At 41.2% G+C, this 21825-nt stretch overlaps 1 protein-coding gene across 8 annotated transcripts in view; it reads right to left on the bottom strand.

Annotated features, from left to right (window-relative positions):
* Positions 1 to 21825, bottom strand: part of VPS13D (vacuolar protein sorting 13 homolog D) — a 266928-nt gene that overhangs the window by 132219 nt on the left and 112884 nt on the right. For all 8 annotated transcript variants that reach the window (XM_042954200.1, XM_042954201.1, XM_042954202.1 and 5 more), the window contains 8 exons: positions 21152 to 21399; positions 19402 to 19593; positions 18967 to 19093; positions 17164 to 17306; positions 13036 to 13166; positions 12619 to 12794; positions 4118 to 4241; positions 2893 to 3128 (listed from right to left, as the gene is read on the bottom strand). In XM_042954200.1, the coding sequence (XP_042810134.1) occupies positions 2893 to 3128; positions 4118 to 4241; positions 12619 to 12794; positions 13036 to 13166; positions 17164 to 17306; positions 18967 to 19093; positions 19402 to 19593; positions 21152 to 21399 (1377 nt within the window). The remainder of the gene's footprint in view (positions 1 to 2892; positions 3129 to 4117; positions 4242 to 12618; positions 12795 to 13035; positions 13167 to 17163; positions 17307 to 18966; positions 19094 to 19401; positions 19594 to 21151; positions 21400 to 21825) is intronic.

Genomic DNA, 21825 nt, shown 5'->3' with positions numbered 1-21825 from the left:
TAGAATGAAAAGAAAACAAGGGGTTCATATTCACCTTCCTCCAACCCGATCGTGTTGTGTTTCTCTGTGGCTTAAGAATCGTAAGTTTTATGGAATGTTGCAGCCTACCTACACTTTGGGGTATTTTTTTTTTAAATATTTTTTAATGTTTATTTTTGAGAGAGAGAAACAGAGTGTGAGCGGGGGAGGAGCAGAGACAGGGAGACACAGGATCCAAAGCAGGCCCGAGCCATCAGCACAGAGCACGATACGGGGGCTCAAACTCACAAGCTGTGAGATCATGACCTGCGCCAAAGTCGTACACTTAACTGCCTGAGTCACCCAGGCGCCCCCCCCCCCCCCACTTTAAGGTATTTTGGTAAGATTTTATTTAGATTATTCTCCTTTTTCCACTAATCTCCATCATCAAAAAAGGGACCGATGAATTGGGAGTTAAAAACTAGTTTTCATGACCAAAAAAAGGCACAAGTGACAAAAATAAAGACATAAATTAGATTTCAACAAAATTAAAAAACTTCTGACCTTCAAAGGACACCATCAAGAAAGTAAAAAGATCATCCAAAGAACAGGAGAGAAGATATGTGCAAATCCTATATCTGATACAGAATTTGTATCCATATTATATAAGGAACTCTTAAAGTTCAACAATAAAGAGGTGAAAAAAAAATTTAAAAATGAGAAAAGGATTTGAATAGACATTTCTCCAAAGATACACAAATGGCCCATTAGCAGAGGAAAAGATCCTCAACATCATCAGTTATTAAGGAAACGCAAATCAAAACCACACTGAGAAGTCATCACACACCCAGTAGGATGGCTACAATCCAAAAAATGTAAAATAGTGTTGCTGGGGGTGTGGAGAAGTCAGGGCCCTTGTATGTTGCTGGCGGGAATGTAAAACGATTCAGCTACTGTGGAAAATGGTATAGTAGTTCCTCAAAAGGTTAAAACATAGAAATACCACAGAACCAGCAATTCCACTCCTACATATATACACAAAGGAATCAGAAACAATTACTTAAACCAATACATGCATAGGCACATTGATAGCAGCACAAAGGCCAACAACAGGAGACAACACAGATGTCCATCAACAGCTGAATGGACAACAGAGTGTGGTATGCCCATACAATGGAGTATTACTTGGCCACAGTAAGAAGGAAATCCGTGCTGCAATGTGAACGAACCTTGAAAATATTAATGCTAAGTGAAAGAAGCCAGATACAGCAGGTCACATATTTATGAATCAATTCACATGAATTATCTGGAATAGGTCGATCCTTAGGGACAGAAAGTAGACTGGTGGTTGCCAAGGGCTGGGGGGAGAGGGTAATGGGGAGTAACTGCTTAATGGGTTCGGCGTTTCTTCCCGGAGGGATGAAAATGTTCTGGAACTAGACAGAGGCGGTGGCTGCACAACATCACGAATGCACTAAATGTCACTAATGGTTGATTCTTAAATGGTTAATTTTATGTTATGTGAATTTCATCTCAATTTAAAATAAAAACCAACAAAAACAAAAGTTGTCTCTTCCCCAGCATTTGTTCTCTCCCAAAATGCAAAAACATAGTGTCTTATATACTCCAAAACATGGTTCAATCTCTCCTCACACCAAGATTCTCAGAACCTCCCTTTTTATCTGCCCCATATCTGTCCAACCCATTAAACTCATAATCACCCATAAGGATTCTTCAGTTAAAGAGTGTAATAACTACTGGAATTGAACTTAAGAACGTAAAGAGAAAAACATGATTAACAACCAGATTAAGAACTGGCTTTTCAGGCACTAAAACCTTAAGCATGTCATGCTGTCAAGTGCCATAATCTTTCAAAAGAAACAAACAGGCTGGCTTAATTATAACAAAATAAACATCCCGGCACCATTATTTCCAAAGAGAACTGCAACAAACAAGGAAAAGAGTGGCTATTCTAAGTAAAGATGCCCATTCAATTCATTACTAGTGAAATCTGGACTCTAGGTAGATGAGAGGTACCGCCAGGCAGAGAGATTATTTTTGTGAGCCGCAGGCAGATAAAAAATACCATTCATAAGCAAAACTATTCAGAATTTTTGGAAAGGAATCTGACTTTAAGTGTCCTGTCCATCCGGCGATTTATATTTGTAAAATGCTCAAGATTTAGCTATTTTCCCTGGTTTTTCCACAGGTACATCTTAAAATTGGCCCCATCACCAGGACAGAAATAATTGTATTTATATGTTGGTGAAATGACTACTTTTTGAAAGCCCAATGTTTTGAATCTCTATGTGCCAATCTAACAACAGAATTAGAATAAACTTGCTATTCTTCACCTGAGTTTTCTAGATACAGCTAACCAGATGTCAGTGAACATTATAATTCTAAGGCAACTGGAATTACTGTCAAGTTGAGCTACTTTGGTTGGCCATAGGTGATAAAATTAAGATAGACTCTAAGTGTCTGCTTAACCAGTATTCTCAATGGGAGAGGAGAGTCAAAACGATTTGAGTAATTATGATAAAGATTGGTCAGTTTCAAATGAGGAAAGACATAAAACAAACTTAAAACCAGCAGCAAGAACTTTAAAAAATACATTAAAAATACCACCTTAAAAAAGAACTGAGGATATTGTGAGACTAATATCTTATGGGAGGAATGTTAAATACTAGAATGGATTATTGGGGAGATCATTAAAAAAAGAGCAGTCTTGCCTCTCTAGATAAATTTAATCTAGCCAGAAGACAAGGGTTTAGCCTAAGACCTCTCAAGATAGACCCTGAGCCCAGGATTTGGTAAAGAATGGAAGGAATCTTCCTCCATCCTTTGAGCCTCTTGAGGATTGCTTAAAATTTAAAACCAGTTACAAATTAGAGCCTTCTGCTTTATGAGAACAGTAACGGAACCCAGAATTACCCAGAGAATGTATATGTAGCAGCAATGTAAATGAAGTTTTCATAATAAAGCTGTCGGTTATCCTGGAAATCGTTCATGTTGCAGTTGAGCTCTGAGGAGCCTGCCCCTTTGACGGTCAGCGTGATAAAAGGAGGCAGAGTGGGTTCATCCCAGGCATAATCCAATGAAGTCATGGGCTTCACTTCAGTTCGGAGCCTGGGTTCAGCTACACCATGCTGAGTAAAGACAACTGGAACCTACGGTAAGGGCAGAGAGGATACAGAGGACTTTCATTCAGAGTGGTGTCACTAGAAAGTGAGTCAGTGCTTCCTAAATTTAAGTTCCAGACCCTTCCCAAACAAATCCTACATTGGGCATAACCACAATCACGAGGGCAATTCTCTCGTCTCTTCAAATGCCTTTCTCTTTAAAAAAAAAAAAAAAAAAAAAAAATTATTTCTTTATCTATCGTGAGAGAAAGGTGGAGGGGCAGGGCCAGGGAGAGAGGGAGAGCATGAGTCCTGAGCAGGCTCTGCACTGTCAGCACGGAGCCCAGAGCAGGGCTCAAACTGAACCGTGAGATCATGACCTGAGCCAAAATCAGGAATCGATGCTTAACCTACTGAGCCACCCAGGCGCCCCTTCAAATGCTTTTCTAGTCATCTTTCAAACTGCAACGAGCCCAACAAGTAAAGGACACAGACCATCTCTTCTACCCTCACCCCTCGTGATACGCTCTGAACTCGGAAAGGAATAAAAATTCTAGAATTCGGCTATGGGAAGTCACATACTATAAGAGGTTATTATTCAAAGGCATTATTTAAAATGGTATCTTCTTTCCATCTTGGCTTTACTTGGAAGATTTATAGAAATGCTCACTGTAACTAAGCAATAGTAAAAATGCCCATTCCCATGATCACTGGACTGTCTGATTCCAATTCCTCTCTGTCTGTATGGAATGTCTACAGAGGGTACATGTCCACCAAACAATACAGTCAAAATGATTGGGGGTGGGGTGGAGGTGGCTCTGAGAAGTCACTTCCGGACAAGGCTGCCCAGCAATCAAAACGACCAGCAGAAACCACCTCCAGAAGGTAAGGATGTCTAGGGTTATCCAGTTGAGGAGATCCCCACATAGGTTTTTTTAAACCCAAGTTTAAAATGTATTTCATCATTATCTTCCAGGTACAAACTCCACCTTCCCGCAAGTGAAACAGCCAAACTGGCTCACCACCCTGCTCGATACCTTAGAGAAGTTGTCAATTCGGAAAGGAGGGGGTAACTGGTCTGTGTCACTAAATGAGATCCTATAGGTAGCTCCTCGAAGAGTAATTTCCACACGCAGGAAGAAGCATTTTCCCAGAGTATCTCTGCAGAAAAAGGAAAGAAAGAGACTGCACAACATGGAAGAAACAAGTTACAGTTCACTTTCTTATACTTCTCACAATCCTGATATCGCCTGGACTTCAACTAATACCAGTGTGTGCTCTTCCAGCACATTAAAAAGGTAGAAATTGACAGTGTAATCACACAGAATAATAAAAAAGAATTCATTCAAGCAACTTCTGTACGGCAGTTTGTCACTCTACAATAAGATCTACATATTTTACTTAGTGGATACGTTTTGGGTAGTAGTGCCAGCCTAGCAAATGAGTAAAAATTGGTTGAACTCCATAAAATTGTTGATATTAGATTGCTTTGACATAAAAAAAAAGAGGAATTTCACATAGTTCAAACTAATATATTGATGCTATTGATAACCAAGGTTTTCACTATAGGATGAGGGAAGGTGAGGAGAATCCACCAGTAGTTACCAGCAAATAAATATGATTTGTTATATATATGTACATGTATATGTGTATCTGTATTTAAATATAGATAGATCACTTGAGAGAACGAAGAAGCTCTATCTTACAAAAGAATATCAGCTAATAAACACCGAAGAAACGACAGAATTAGAAAAATCACCATTTTGCAACCACCAACGAAATCACTGATTCAGGTAAGAACCATCAGACCACTGAGTGAAAGATTTTGGGGGAAAATACAGTCTCAAATTATTCCCCCAATGGCTTACTATTGTTTACAAAGAAGTAAAGGTAACTTGACAATAGAGACACCTGGTGGACACCATCCTAATCATATGATGACTGAATTTAGCAACATCAGTAAAGGGAGCAACAGACCTCACAGGCTTCCTACTGACGCAACGAGAAACACACACCACAACATAGGTAGTATTCTTACCAAAAAAGGTTCAATTAAATCTATGTATAGGAAACTGTCAGAAAAATCCAGAAAACATACAGGGTAACAGAATGGATAATTAAACAAGATCCATCTATATGTTGTTTACAAGATACCCATCGTAGACCTAAAGACACCTTCAGATTGAAAGTCAGGGGATGGAGACCCATCTGTCATACTAACGGAAGCCAAAAGAAAGTCGGAGTAGCCATACTTATATCAGACAATCTGGATTTTAAAATAAAGACTATAACAAGAGATGAAGAAGGGTATTATATCATAAGTAAGGGGTCTATCCACCAAGAAGAGCTAACAATTATAAATATTTCTGCTCCCAACGTGAGAGCAAATATATATATACACACAAATATATATACACACATACGTATATATACATACACACACACACACACACACACACACATAGTGAAACTCATTGATAATAATACCATAACAGTAGGGACTTCAACACCCCACTTAGAGCAATGGACAGATCTTCTAAACAGAAAATCAACAAGGAAACAATGGCCTTGAATGACACACTGGACTGGATGGACTTAACAGATATATTCAGAATATTTCATCCTAAAGCAGCAGAATACACATTCTTCTTGAGTGCACATGGAACATTCCCCAGGATAGATCGCATACTGGGTCAAAAATGAGCCCTCAACAAGTTCAAAAAGATTGAGATCGTACCATGCATATTTTCAGACAACAATGCTATGAAACTCGAAATCAACCACAAGAAAAAATTTGGAAAGACAACAGAAACTTGGAGACTAAAGAACATCCCTGTAAAGAATGAGTAGGTTAACCAAGAAGTTAAAGAGGAAATTAAAAAGTACATGGAAGCCAATGAAAATGATAACACCACAGCCCAAAACCTCTGCGATGCAGCAAAGGTAATCATAAGAGGGAAGTATGTAACAATCCAGGTCTTCCTAAAGAAGGAAGAAAAGTCTCAGATACACAACCTAACTTTACACCTTAAAGAGCTGGAAAAAGAACAGCAAATAAAACCCAACCCAGCAGAACATGGGAAGTAATAAAGATTAGAGTGGAAATCAATGCTGTCAAAATTTAAAAAACAGTAGAACAGATCAATGAAACCAGGAGCTGGTTCCTCGAAAGAATTAACAAAACTGATAAACCCCTAGCCAGTTTGATCAAAAAGAAAAAGGAAAGGACCCAAATAAATAAAATCAAGAATGAAAGCAATCACAACCAACACTGCAGAGATACAAACAATACTAAGAGAATATTATGAGCAATTATATGCCAACAAATTGGGCAAACTAGAAGAAATGGACAAATTCCTAGAAACATATAAACTACCAAAACTGAAACAGGAATAAATAGAAAATTTGCACATACCCATAATCAGTAAAGAAACTGAATTAGTAATCAAAAATCTCCCGAAAAAACAAGAGTCCAGGGCTGGATGGCTTTCCAGGGGAATTCTACCAAACATTTAAAAAAGGGTTAACTACTATTCTTTTGAAGCTGTTCCAAAAAGTAGAAATGGAAGGAAAACTTCCAAACTCATTCTACGAGGCCAGCATTTCCTTGATTCCAAAACCAGACAAAGAGTCCACTAAAAAGGAGAACTGTAGACCGATTTTCCTGATGAATGTGTATGCAAAAATTCTCAACAAGATTCTCAACAAATCTCAAAAATATCTCAACAAGATACTAGCCAACCAGATCCAACAATGCATTAAAAGACTTATTCACCATGATCAAGTGGGATTTATACCTGGAATGCAGGGCTGATTTAATATCCACAAATCAATGTGATACATCACATTAATAAAAGAAAGGACAAGAACCACACGATCCTCTCACACAGAGAAACATTTGACAAAATACAGCATCCTTTCTTGATAAAACCCTTCAAGAAAATACACATAGAAGGATCATACCTCAAGATCATAAAAGCCATATACAAAAGACCCACCGCTAATATCATCCTTAAAGGGGAAAAACTGAGAGCCTTCCCCCTAAGGTCAGGCACACGACAGGGATGTCCACTGTCACCACTGTATTTCAACATAGTATTGGAAGTCCTAGATGCAATCAGTCAACACAAAGGAATAAAAGGCATCTAAACTGGCAAGGAGGAAGTCAAACTTTCACTCTTTGCAGACAACCCAAAATATTCTACCAAAAAACTGCTAAAACTGATTCATGAATTCGGCAAAGTCACAGGATATAAAACCAATGCACAGAAATTGGCTACATTTCTATACACCAACAGTGAAGCAGCAGAAAGGGAAATCAAGTAATTGATCCCATTTACAATTGCAACAAAACCCAAAAATACTTAGTAATAAACCTAACCAAAGAGGTGAAAAACCTATACATTGAAACCTATAGAAAGCTTATGAAAGAAATTGAAGACGACACACAAAAAATGGAAAAACGTTCCATGCTCATGGACTGAAGAACCAATATTGTCAAAATGTCAATACTACCCAAAGCAATCTACATGTTCAATGCAATCTCTATCAAAATAACACCAGCATTCTTCACAGACCTAGAACAAACAATCCCAAGATTTCTATGGAACCAGAAAAGACCCCAAATAGCCAAAGCAATCCTGAAAATGAAAGCCAAAGCTGGCAGTATCACAATCCTGGACTTCAAGATGTATTACAAAGAGGTAATCACCAAGACAGTAGGTACTGGCACAAAAACAGACACTCAGATCAATGGAAAAGAATAGAGAACCCAGCAATGGACCCACAAACATATGGCCAACAAATCTTTGACAAAGCAGGAAAAAATATCCAATGAAATAGATAGTCTCTTCGGCAAATGGTGTTGGGAAGACTGGACAGCGACATGCAGAAAAATGAACCTGGACCACTTTCTTACACCATACATGAAAATAAACTCAAAATGGATGAAAGACCTAAATGTAAGACAGGAAGCCATCAAAATCCTAGAGGAGACAGCAGGTCAACCTCTTTGACCTCGGCTGCAGCAACTTCTTATTCAACATGTCTCCAGAGCGAAGGGAAACAAAAGCAAAAATTAACTATTGGGACCTCATCAAGATAAAAAGCTTCTGCACGGTGAAGGAAACAATCAGCAAAACTAAAAGGCAACCTGTGGAATGGGAGAAGGTATTTGCAAGTGATATATCATATAAAGGGTTAGAATCCAAAATCTAGAGAGAACTTAATCAAACTCAACACCCAAAAAACAAATAATCCAGTGAAGAAATGGGCAAAAGAGATGAACAGACACTTTCCCAAAGAAGACATCCAAATGGCTAACAGACACATGAAAAAATGCTCAAAATCACTCATCATCAGGGAAATACAAACCAAAACCACAATGAGATACCTCCTCACACCAGTCAAAATGACTAAAATTAACAATTCAGGCAATGACAGATGCTGGCGAGGATGCAGAGAAAGAGGATCTTGTTTGCATTGCTGGTGGGAATGCAAACTGGTACAGCCACTATGGAAAACAGTATGGAGGTTCCTCAAAAAATTAAAAATAGAACTACCCTATGACCCAGCAATTGCACTATTAGGTATTTATCCAAAGGACACAGGTGTGCTGTTTCAAAGGGGCACATGCACCCCAATGTTTATAGCAGCGCTGACAATAGCCAAAGTATGGAAAGAGCCCAAATGTCCATCAACAGATGAGTGGATAAAGAAGATATATAGATATGTATATAGATATATATATGTGTATATACATACACACACACACACACACACACACACACATACATACATACAATTGCTAAGTATTACTTAGCAATCAAAAAGAACGAAATCTTGCCATTTGCAACACTGTGGATGGAACTAGAGTGTATTATGCTAAGCAAAATTAAAGAAAGGCAAACAACATATGACTTCACTCATATGTGGAATTTAAGATACAAAACAGATGAACATAAGGAAAGGGAAGCAAAAATAATATAATAACAGGGAGAGGAACAAAATATAAGAGACTCTTAAATACAGAGAACAAACAGGGTAGCTGGAGGGGTTGTGGGTGGAGGGATGGGCTAAATGGGTGCTGGGCATTAAGGAAGACACTTGTTGAGATGAGCTCTGGGTATTATATGTAGGGCATGAATCACTGCTTTCTACTCCTGAAATCATTATTGCACTATACGCTACTTGGATGTAAATTAAAAAATAAATATATTATTAAAAAAAAAGAAAAATTCAGAGAAGAGAACATTCTATAAGAAACTGGCTTGGAATCTTTAAAATTTTCTTTTTTTTTTTTAATATGAAATTTATTGTCGAATTGGTTTCCATACAACACCCAGTGCTCATCCCAAAAGGTGCCCTCCTCAATGCCCATCACCCACCCTCCCCTCCCTCCCACCCCCCATCAACCCTCAGTTTGTTCTCAGTTTTTAAGAGTCTCTTATGCTTTCAATGTCTATAAAGACCAAAAAAGGAAAAGTAGGACTACTGTAGATTAAAGTGGATGAGATATGTCTGCCAAATAAAATGCATGACCTCTGACTGAATCCTAGATCAAGGCAAAGGGTGTTATGCTATGAAGGTATTTCAAAAGACTATTTATCAGGGCCACCTGCTAGCTCAGTCAGTAGAGCATGTTAACTCTTGATTTTGGGGTTGCAAGTTTGAGCATGTTAGGTGTAGAGATTACTTTAAAAAAAAAAAAAAAAACAACTATCAGGGGCACCTAGGTGGCTCAGCTGGTTGAGCATCCAACTTTGGCTCAGGTCGTGATCTCACATGTGAGTTTGAGCCCTCATCGGGGTTTTAGCTGTTAACACAGAGCCCGCTTTGGATCCTCTGTCCTCTCTCTCTGCCCCTCCCCAACTCTCTCAAAATAAATAAACTTATATTAAGTTTATTCAGTGTGTAATGTTAGTATATTTATTTAGAAAAATGTCCCTGTATTTTTTTTTTTAATGTCTATTTTTGAGGGAGAGAGAGACAGTGTGAGCAGGGGAGGAACAGAGAGAGAGGGAGACACAGAATTCAAAGTGGGCTCCAGGCTCCCGGCTGTCAGCACAGAGCCCGATGCGGGGCTCGAACTCACGAACTGTGAGATCAAGACCTAAGCCAAAGTCAGGCACTTAACCTACTGAACCACTCAGGTACCCCAAAATGTCCTTGTCTTTAGGTAGATAAACTATAAGTTTTTATGGCTAAACTAACAGGGTGACTTCAATTTACATTCAAATGGCTCAGAGAAAAAGTGTGTACGTGTACATGCATGGAGACAAAGCAGGATACAGCAAAGTGCTGATGTGTAGTTAATCCAAGTGAAAGATAAAGGGGTGTTCTTTGCACTACCTGTAAGTTTTCTGTAGGTTTAAACAGTTCCAAAATGAAAACACAGGGAAAGGAAAAGAAACAGAGGGTCTTTGCTCAGTATCTTAGGACTGTGCGCTAGAACCCCTCCGAAGGGTTGACAAACGTATACAAGCCACCTTCGTTCCCCATGTCCACACCTTTTCTTTCCTTCCTTAGTCACGAGCAACTTTTGCTCAATTCTAAATTGGCTTCCTCTTCTCACACAACATTTCTAGGCGACCTCCACCCAAGCAGTATATAAACCCCTGGTGGTTTTAGCTACAGAACCAACTCCTCACCTCCCCGCCCGCCATTAAATCTCGTGGGGATACAGGATACTAGCAGACTAGCTTCTGGGTGGAGCAGGGGTAAGCACACCGGCCCCCTAACCACTTGGCTCCCTCAGCCCCTGAAGTCACCTCCTCGACCACCCCCGACAACTCCTAGGAACACAGCTTGAAAACCCCTTTACCAGACGCAGTGAACTCTGATAAGGGCCAGAGCAAAAGGAAACTAAGAAGGGCACACCACTGACCGCCAAGAAAAAAACAAAAAACCCTCAAATAATACATGTTTTAAAAAGTCAATATAGATATTATTTTGCATCATCTCTTTTTATATCAGCCATGCTTCTGTTCCCTTATAATAATGTTCTCAGTGCAGAACTAACCATGAAGTATAAAAGCTTACATTATGCTTTTAAATGCATCAAAATAGCAATGATTTCAGGGTCTTTAGCCTCAAAAGCATTTGATGAAAGAAATTAAACAGAATGGGGCACCTGAGGGGCTCAGTCGGGTAAGCATCTGACTCTTGATTTCGGCTCAGGTCATGATCTCACAGTTTGTGAGTTGAGTCCCGCATTGGGCTGTGCGCTGGCAGCACAAAGCCTGCTTGGGATTCTCTCTCTGTGCCCCTCGCCACCCCCCCACCCCCACCCATCCCACATGTGCGTGCCCTCTCTCTTAAAATAAATAAACTTAAAAAAAAAAAAAAAGAAATTGAATAGGACACAAATAAATGGAATAGCATTCCACATGTACAAATCCAACTTAATATTGTTCATATGAAAATGGGGCCCCAAGTGGATCTACAGATTCAATATACTCCCTACCAAAATCCTAAGTGATTGTTTTTCCAGAAGAGAAAATTTTACCCTGAAATTCTGACAGAATCTCAAGGAATTCCAAACGGCCAAAATAATCTTAAAAAAGAACAAAGTTGAGGGGCTCCTGGGTAGATCAATCAGTTGGGAGGCCGACTTCAGCTCAGGTCATGATCTCACGGTTCATGAGTTCGAGCCCCACATAGGGCTCTGTGCTGACAGCTCAGAGCCTGGAGCCTGCTTTGGATTCTGTGTGTGTGTGTGTGTCTCTCTCTCTGCCCCTCTCCGCTCTCTCTCTCTCAAAAATGAATAAACATTTTAAAAAATTTTAGAAAATGGGGCACCAGGGTGGCTCAGTCGGTTGAGCATCTGACTTTGGCTCAGGTCATGATCTCACAGCTCGTGAGTTTGAGCCCTGCATCGGGCTCTGTGCTGACAGCTCAGAGCCTGGAGCCTGCTTCGGATTCTGTGTCTCCCTCTCTCTCTGTCCCTAACCCACTTGCATTCTGTCTCTGTCTCTCTCAAAAATAAATAAACATTAAAAAAAAAATTAAAAATTAAAAAAAATTTAAAAATATCTGATAAAAACAGAAAGAAAAAATTCATCCTGTGGTAGCTGAGGCTAAATTTGTTGATTTTTCTTAATAAGGACCTGAGGGTCACTGGGTTGGGCAAGAAAGGCCAGACGATTTACTAAAATACCACCAAGCGAGACAAGAGTATACACAGTGTGCAAGGATACACAAAACCATCTATCAACAATGTTAGCATCTAAGTGCAGACACAATTCTCAGAGTTGCAGGCAATCACGAGCTCAGCACTACCCATTGGATTTATAACCTCAGACCATAGCAACTGCACAATGGTCAAAACTGTCAACATGCCTTTAATTCATTCCATCGAAACATTCGGTCACACTTACTTGGTCACCACAAATTTTAAGAACTTAGAGCCAGAAACATAACCACCCATTTCATAAAGGGCAGTATTACTATTTACTTCGTAGATATTTCAAATTTATATGATACATTACTGCACCTGAAAGAGGACTACGTTTTGTCTAAATACAGTGTCTGAATTTACCTCATGTTGATATGAAAGGAATTATTCTTATTGACTTCAAACCCTCCAGACCAAATACAATTGGGAACATCCATCAATCTGACACACAAGAGCTGATCATAATCATTCCGAGGCCAATGGAACACCACGCTGGAACCAGGAAGGGTGGAAATGTAACCTTCAGGATTGGCTGTTCCCTAAAATATAAAGGATCACTGTCTTTAGTCAACAAATACAAGTCAAGACAGTAAATGTTTGCTGAGTAACTGCCTAGTCTGGGCCTTGCTCTCTACCATGAGCTACTTAGGGTACCAAAGGCATAAAATGGTTATTCACATCACAAAACTTAACAGTGTTGATGGGGAGATAAATCACGGCATTAAAACCCACTGTACTGTTAAATAAACACTGGTCATTCTTCAAAAGTAAACGACTTACCTGTCCTCTGGCAAATTCCCTCTGTGCAAATGCAAGCTTGTGAGATGATTTATTATCTAACAGGTACCGGGGGGCAAAGATGACCATACAGGTGTCAATATATCGACCTCGGCCTTTCTTGACATCAATACCTACAAATAATAAGAGCCACTTCCATGAATTCATCAGAAGACAGAAAATCCATGGTCCAACAAAAAACAATAGGCTTCACAATTACTTAGTTTCTCAGAGAAAATAATTATGTCACCCAGAGCCTCTATGAAACCTTCCAAGAATGGAATGAAATCAATGAGTACACTCCAAGTATTATTCTTCATGCCCCCTCAGGTCTTGAAAAGTCTCAGTGGTGATACCAATATCGTTGTAATTCCTGGTTTCTCACTAAAGGGTGCACCATCACAACAGCAACTAAGGCACGCAGGTGTTTAGCCACAGATACCTATGGTCCCCATTTATGAAGTGGACTACTAAGATAGTTTATGTAATACACTTCTGTTTACATCTGAAACACAAAATTTCCTCCTTGAGAACTTGCTCCTTTTACATGATGTTGCAGAAATTTCAGATTACTTAACTGGATCCTGCACGGCCCTGAATGCAGAGGACTCTTCTCTAGCACTTTCTTTTAGCTCGCTGCCCAAGAACCCAGCTGGGACATAAAGTTAAATATCATAGGATATACTCATTCACAAGCTCAATGATTCCAGCACCTACCATGTACTGAAAAAATAGAACAGCAAACAAAACACATGCCAAGAAAACAAAGTCATAATCAATCAGATGGAAGTCTCACAACATTGGATCCCAAGGGAAGAAAGAAGGGAAACAGCATGGAATTATCTTAAACACTCTGATGACAATTTTAAAAACTACAAAACTCAGTGGGATAAGTTATTCATTCATTCAGACAATAAATAGAGCAACTATATTCAAGGTACTAGGGTTATACAGTGATAGCAATATTTACAGCTAGAAATAATTTTAAAAAATAATATTTATTGAAAAATTTTTTAAGTAGGCGCCATGCCCATGTGGAGCCCAACATGGTGCTTGAACTCACGACCCTGAGATCAAGACCTGAGCTGAGATCAAGTCGGATGCTTTAACCGGTTGACTGAGCCGCCCAGGCACCTGTTTATTGAATTCTTAATGTATGCTATGTTTCTACCAAAGGCCATTTGGTAGAAATGTATGCTATGTTTCTACCAAAGGCCATTTGGTAGAAATGTTGGTAGAAAACGTTTAATTCTCATAACATGTCTTGAGTCAGCATTTTCACTTTTCACTTTCTAGATGAGGAAACTAAGGCATACGGGAAGCTAGGCAACTTGCACGAGGTCAGACAGCCAGTAAGTGGCACAGCTGGGTTCAAACCCAGGCACACTGCCTCAGGAGCCCTGCTCATATTCTGATGAGACATACATAAGGACCGTAGTCAGCAGTCAACAAGTGTTAAGAACCATAAAAAAGGAAGAGGTCTTAGGACAGGACAACTAGGTTCCCTGAATGTCCCAACATAACCCCAAATAGAAATATTCCAGTCTGTTAACTCCATAATTCACCTGTACTGGCTTGAAAAACCTGGTGTTGCTTTAACCTAAGGCTTCAAACTACCTAAAAGACTGAGCAAATCACAAAAACAAAGAGAGTCTGAAATTCTGCGTCTAAGAAATGCTGAGTAATACTTAAACAGGGAGATATACCCTATCGTTTTTTTTCTGTAACAGACAGGAAAGCATTGTCAGAAATCTATATTGATAGCTAGCTGATCTCAACCACTACAAAGTCTGCCCACAACAAATATATTCTTTTTTTTTTTTTTTCTTTAAGTAGGCTTTACACCCAGCATGAAGCCCAATGCAGGCTTGAACTCAGGACTGTGAGATCAAGACCTAAGCTGAGATCAAGAGTCAGACCCTCAACAGACTGAGCCACTCAGGCACCCCAGGATACGTTTAATTTGATATTATAAAAAAAGACTACTGTATCAATGCTCAATTTTTAGAAAAAAGCAGGCTTTTTGTTTCCTTTTTCATCTTAGATAGCCTTGGCAACCCCCCAATAAATATCTTTATCTGATAAGATAAAAATGTACAAAATCCTTCTTTTTGGAGGCACATATAAGGCTAACTGGCAAGGTCCTCCCAGGCTCTTTATCTTGGGACTTTGCTTTTAACTATTCCTGACAGGGAGCTAGCTATCTATCCAATTCTTCAAAAATATTCAAGCGAGAGATTCCACAAATTTCCATGATAATACATGCCAAGATCTCATGAGGCTAGGCATTACCAAGTCCCATCCTGCCCCTTCTATTCCTTTCTTTGGTGTAACAACAAAATTCATATCCCAGTATTGTTCCAAAAAACATACGCAATGACTTTTAATAAGCACTCCTCGCATAAAAGTTTCTATGTGTGCTCACTGCGTATTTCTGACTGGAGACTTGTGTCTCCGCAGGAACTCTGTGGTCCCTTAGTGCCAGCCGCTTCAGAAGGGCACAACTTCCATTCCTCCCTCAACCTCCCTTCTGGCAGCTTCTAGCCAACCTCTGGTATCTTTCTTTAGGAACTGTGTCAAGGGCAAGATATCCCAGTAGACAGCCAAACACAGCATGAAGCAGCCTTTGCTTCTTCAAGAGAGGAGCAAACAGATGCAAAGACAAAGGACAGAAAATGATCCTCAGCGAACACACACACACACACACACACACACACACACACAACTTAAAAAAAAAAAAGGAAAGAAAGAAGGAAGAAGGAGAGGGAAGAGGGAAGGGAAGAGGGAAGGGAGGAGGGAAGGGATGTGGGAAGGGAGGAGGGAAAGGGGAAGGGAAAGGAAGGGAAAGGAAGGGAAAGGAAGGGAAAGGAAGGGAAAGGAAGGGAAAGGAAGGGAAGGGTCCCCAGCTGGAGGATCACAGAAAGTTTATTTCTTCTACTAAAAATCTTAATACCAACCTTAAAGAAGACAGTTTCCATATCAAGGGAGAATGCATATAAATTCATGTTCCAAAAACAGAAGAAGGAAGCTGGACTTGGAAGAGGCTCTTGCTAACATGCCCTCAAACAAATATACCCTTTGACCCTCCATGGGATTCAGGGTAAACAGCTTCATACCACCTTAGTTCTTCCTTCTATAAAGTGACTATATCTACACCGTCCAATTCCAGCTGCCATTGATCATGAACGGCTACTTAAATCCATTAAGTACAACGAAAGATTCGATTTCTTGGTCACACTTACCACGTTTCTTAGCAATGTACTCTCGCGCGCGTGCTTGGTGGCCACGTGTGGCTAGCACTGCAGGGCTGGACAGTGTGAAATGGAGCACTGCCATCATTGCAGAGAGTTCAATGGGCAGCACAGTTCTAGATGGTTTTCCAACATCCAACACTCAACAGAGCTTTGAGTGTTTGGAAATTATGTACTAAAGGAAGGGTACGCTGCTAACGTATTAAACCCGAGACATATTTAAGTCAAGCTTAACTCTTCAGAAAATCTTTGGAGTTGAGCATTCCTGATGGCCAGGAGGCATACAGACCAGTGTTCCCCGCTTCCCTCCCCACTCTCCACCTCCACAAGCTAAGCTACTTTACGGGCTTCTAATTACTATAACTGCTAAGTGCATTTTATTATATTTTCTGCTTCAAATGCATACACCCCAATTAGAATCCTACTTCTGACCCAGACTTGCCCTTTGCGTCTGGGCAAGTCACTTAACCTCTCTGCTTCAGTTTCAAGGTGAACAATGCTTCTTGCCCTCTGAGGGTTTGCAAGTTTTAATGAATGCGTGGGAAATGGTTGGAGGATGAAAAGCATTCTAAGTGTTCCTATTATTCCCATGAAAAACAAGGATTCAAGCCAAACTGATACTTTCCTAACACAGGTGAGTCTGAAATTAAACAGAGCCCCAGACCTCAAAAGGGCAGTGTTTCCGTGGCTCCTGCGATCCCTAGGAGAATAGGTCTGTGTTGATATCAATCTAGCATTCGGAGAACAGATACCTGACCCAATGCCAAACGAGAAAATCAGCACTTGCAGCCAGGCCAAAACGTATGGCCAGCTTATTCCTCCAAGCCTGAGGTCATCGGCCAATGGTTCTGATTCTCCCGCTGCTCCAAATGTAACCCACCAATGTTATAGATCAGCCCTGGGCGGTTTCCTTGCTGGATGACTTTCAAAGCTCGGACACCACTACCGCCATCCAGTGAGAAGCCCTGACACCAGCCCGGCATGCCTTCCGGATGAATCCCCCTTCCGATTCGCATCGTGCAGCTGTGGGGCAGAAAAGCAGAGATACATGTATTCATCCATAGGAAAGTCTCATCCACCTGTTCTAATCAGGGACCACTGCTACAGCTACCACCCGAAACGGAACTCTAATACTGGCTCCTCCTCACTCTCGGGCGATTCCCAAACACAGCAGGCCAACAACCAGCGGGCAACACCCTATCTTGGAGGCAGCCACGGCACCACAACGCATGAAATGTGCTGACATCTATAGCTAGACACGCCAGGAGAAGATTCAAGGATTCTATGAGCATAAAGCATAAGGAAAATGCTACGATACCTCATTCCCCTGAAAAACAAGAGTTCAAGGCAAACTGATACTTTCCTATCGCAGGTGTTTCAAGGGTTTGTGAAAATACCTTGAATGTAAGAGAAAAGTGTACACGTGGTTCCGCACACACAAAAGTAGAGAGGAGGCAGCTGACGGTATGTTCTTTCTCAGGCCTGGTACTGTTACAACGGCAAAGCATTGTTACGTGGGCCAGTGTCTTGTCAGGGATCCCGGAAACGTAATTCTTGAGTATGTGTTCCGGGTCTACCACCAATGGCCACGTAACCTTGCACGAGTAACCCTCTCTGAGTCTCAGTTTCCTCATCTTAAAGTAAAACAGTATTTCCTGCCCTGTCGAATCCATTGGGATGTTGAGAGAATCAAAGGTGATGGTCTATGCAGAAATGCTTTGGGAACTGTTGAGTTCCCTGGATATGTCAAAGTGGGTCACAAATGTCAAGTCCTAGATCTGACACTGTCAGAATCCCCTCAGGAAAGGTGTGAGACATGGCTTGCCGACGTGCCAAGTGGCTGTATGTGTCTCCCACCATGTCTAGCACCCCGGTCAATCCCCCCGACTCCAGGGCCAACCGAGACTGCAGCCCTCCCTGGGAGACATGTCTGCGCCCACTGGCACCCAGCGCTCCCCGAGCCTTCCTAGGAAGGCTGCAGCACATCTCTCCTCCTCTGTGACAGCAAATGGCACTGTAGCGCCATCACCTGCGCTCATGTCTCTTTGGAGGAAGGCTCCAGATTAGAAGACCCCTATAAAAAGCAGAATGTCAAAACCAAGAACAAAAGGGAATTCATGCTCCTACCACATGCTCAAAGGCAGGTCATCTAACTCTCCCAACGGGTGCTCTTCCCGGCCTTTCAGCATGCGATGAGGGCTCTGAGATCTTGAAATGGCACCGTTTATGTCAAGGGTAAAAGCGATGGACCCTGAGCCCTTACACAAATCGCCCTGGACTGGGTCAGTGGGGTGGCTGTTTTACCAAAGAGCCAGGCTGTGTTCCCCTCTGATGCCAGCTCTGCTGCCTGGGCTGAGGGCTCCGTGCAGGAGAAAACCAGGCAGAGAAGGGATGGGAACCCGTGGGGGCTCTGCTCACTGGCAGAGTTACGAATAGAACTGCTTCAATACGTGTAAAATAAAACTAGCTTTCATTACCAACCCACCAAATGGTTTATTTTCAATATCAAATGACACAGAAATTAGATCCAAAAAAATCCCATTAGGTCATGGTTCTCTTCCCCTGCCAAGTCAGGACTGTTATCTACAGTATATTTCTACTTACACGGACACACTAGAGCCTTTGCTAATTTTTTCCCTCGCCTAGGAGCTTACTTCCCCTTTCCATAAATTACTGTACTCACAGGTTGGGCTGCTCTTTGTCCGCGTAGCAGAATAAGAGAGGGCTCAGGCTCCGGGCCAGCTCATGCTCTTCGAACTGGCCTGCAGTGTCTGTCTTTGCATTGTCCTGTCTGAAGATCAGCGGTAACCCTTTAGGGAGGAGGGGAAAGTTTACATCAATCCCACCCGGTCTATGCAAGACAGATGTAAGTGGCAAAGGAAAAAAAATTGTCACAGGGGAAAATGGTGAAAACTGAATTTATTTTGTGGGCTCAGTTTGTTGTCTGAAAGGACAGTTTTGACCATGATGAAGCACTTCTTATGGAGGCAGGAGAGTTTCGGCAGCTTACACTGTTGAAGTCATCTATTTGCATTGGCTCCACTCGGTTAGCGGAGCAAATGAATCTGAATTCCCATGACCGGCGCCAAAGGCCCAGTTGAGCAGCCTCTGTACATACCTGTTTTGTTAATCAGCCAATATGGAGCAGAAATGAAGATCTTCAAGGATCCTTCTGCTCGACAAACAATCCGGATGGTGAGGTTCAGCTGCCGCCGGTTGATGTCGTAGAGTCGCATTCTTACCATGTAGTTTTGGGTTCCCGGTGGAATGAGCAATTCTTTACAGAGTGGGAAGTTCTCCAGCGATACCCCTGAAGAAGATACAAGCTACTGTCCTCCTGGTTTCTCACTTTCGTTTGTCAAAATAGTCCAAAGCCAAACAAAATTGGGTACTTCTTGGAAAAATCAGAACTATAGATGGCACTGGCAAAAAATGTCATTAGAACGGCCATTTTCCCTGCACTGGGGCGAGAATAAACATGAAGCAAACCAGATGGCCTGGAAGGTACAGGAGAGAGTCTGAACTGCACAATCAGAAGGATGGAAATACCAAAAATCTATCAATGACAGCTATGATTATTGTGAGCTTACTCCTCATCAGGCCCTGAGCTGGGCACCTCAAACACAGTAAAGGCAAGTACAGGGTAACAGAGTCAAGGATTCTCCAGCTCCACTGGCTTGCTTCCGATTCCCAGTCTGTCCTTACCAGCTGTGCAACATGGGGCAAGCTAATCTGCCAAGTGGGGAGAATACCAGTAGGTCTGTCACAGGGTCGTTATTAAAAGTCATAATCCACGTACAGCATGGCTGGGAAGAGAAGAGTGCTGGGTGTGCGCACAGTGGTGGGGGTGGGCGGTGGGGAGACGTTGCCATTTCCCGCAGGGGTCAAGAAACATTGTGGAAGAGGTTGCCTAAGTGCAATGCGTGTGAGGTTCCGCATCTGTAAAATGGGGATAACAGCGTCTGGCTGAGACAGGGACTGTGAAATGCAATGAGGTGACACAGTGAGATCATTCATGAAACTGTACAGACACAAATATCTACGTCATTACCTTTCAATGTGTCTAAAACAACCTTAAAAAAAACATGTCCTGGGGCGCCTGGGTGGCTCAGTCAGTTAACGTATGACTCTTGGTTTCAGCTCAGATCATGATGTCATGGTTTGTGGGGTTGAGCCCCGTGTCAGGCTCTGTGCTGACAGTGCAGAGCCTGCTTGGGACTCTCTGTCTCCCTCTCTCTCTGCCACTCCACTGCTCATGTGTGCACTTTCTCTCTCAAGATAAATAAACTTAAAAAAAAAAAAAAAAAACCACAAATCCTTAAGTGCTACAAATACAATGATTCTTGACTTTGACTTCATCCACCCCTAGTGAAAATCACCAGGTGCATGAAACACCCCAGACCTCAATTTCCTCGTCAGTAAACAGGACAAGTAACTACTGTAAGGATTACATGAGATGACGGGTATAAAAGCCCTTGACATGACGCCCAGAGTACAGTCTATACTGAGCAAATGTTTTCTCCTTTCCTGAAAAGAGGAGAGATGTAGGATTTTGCATATTTTACAGTCAGGAAAACGTAAGGTTTGAAAAGATGAAATGACTTCCCATTGAAATCACATCAAGTAAACAACACAAGAAAAAGGCTCTGTTGAGTGCTTCCTCCGTAAATCTTTTGGATCTGCTTAGGTTTTTTCTTTTGGTAATTTTCCAAGAAGCTTTTTTATTTCAACTGCATAAATCCTTTGAGCTCGGTTATTGAGATAGCCTATGTGTGATAATTTTTCTAAAATGTTTACCAAATGATCACAAAAGACTCATGGACGTTTCCATAGCGTTACCACAGATGATTATCTGACTAAACCCTTACCTAATTCGATGTTCTGGGATGTGTCAGCTGTGTGCAGGGCCACCTCTTTGCCAGGTTTCAATGTCCCATTAATTGGCATTCCTTTAACATAAAAATCAAGTTCACAAGGTAACAAGTTGCAGATGACCACAGTTGGCAGGAGATATATGGTATGCCCGGGTTGTCTGAAGATCTGCTTTGCACTGTCAGAAAATATGTTTGAGGGCATATAATCTGGGTAATTCTCCTTCTTTATGGCTACGCAAAACCTATGAAGACAAAGCAGTGGAAAAACCATCAGCCTAAATAAAGAACTTGAATTTTTCTTCCTTAGTGGAGTATGAGAAAGCTTAACACTAAACCGGTTCAACAATTCAGTAGGATATTTGCAGTTTTCAATCTCAGACACATTTATACTGAGGTATATAGTTAAAAATACAGTAAGATGTGTAATTTTAAATGTTCAGTTTGGTGAGTTTTGACAAATATGTATACCTCGTTAACCACGACCCAACACCGTTATAGAATCTTTCTCTCACTGCAGAAAGTTCCCTCCTTTCCCTTTCCAGGCAACATCCTCTCCTAAGAAAGAAGCAACCACTGTCTGATACTTATCACTTATATATTGGTTGAGCCTGTTCTTGAATTGCATGTAAATGGAATGATACAGTATAGGTTACTCCCCATGTCTGGCT

This window comes from Panthera leo, chromosome C1 (assembly GCF_018350215.1).
Source record: "Panthera leo isolate Ple1 chromosome C1, P.leo_Ple1_pat1.1, whole genome shotgun sequence".
NCBI lineage: Eukaryota > Metazoa > Chordata > Mammalia > Carnivora > Felidae > Panthera > Panthera leo.
The sequence above is the reverse complement of the archived record's forward strand: the minus strand, read 5'-3'. Positions and strand labels throughout refer to the sequence as shown.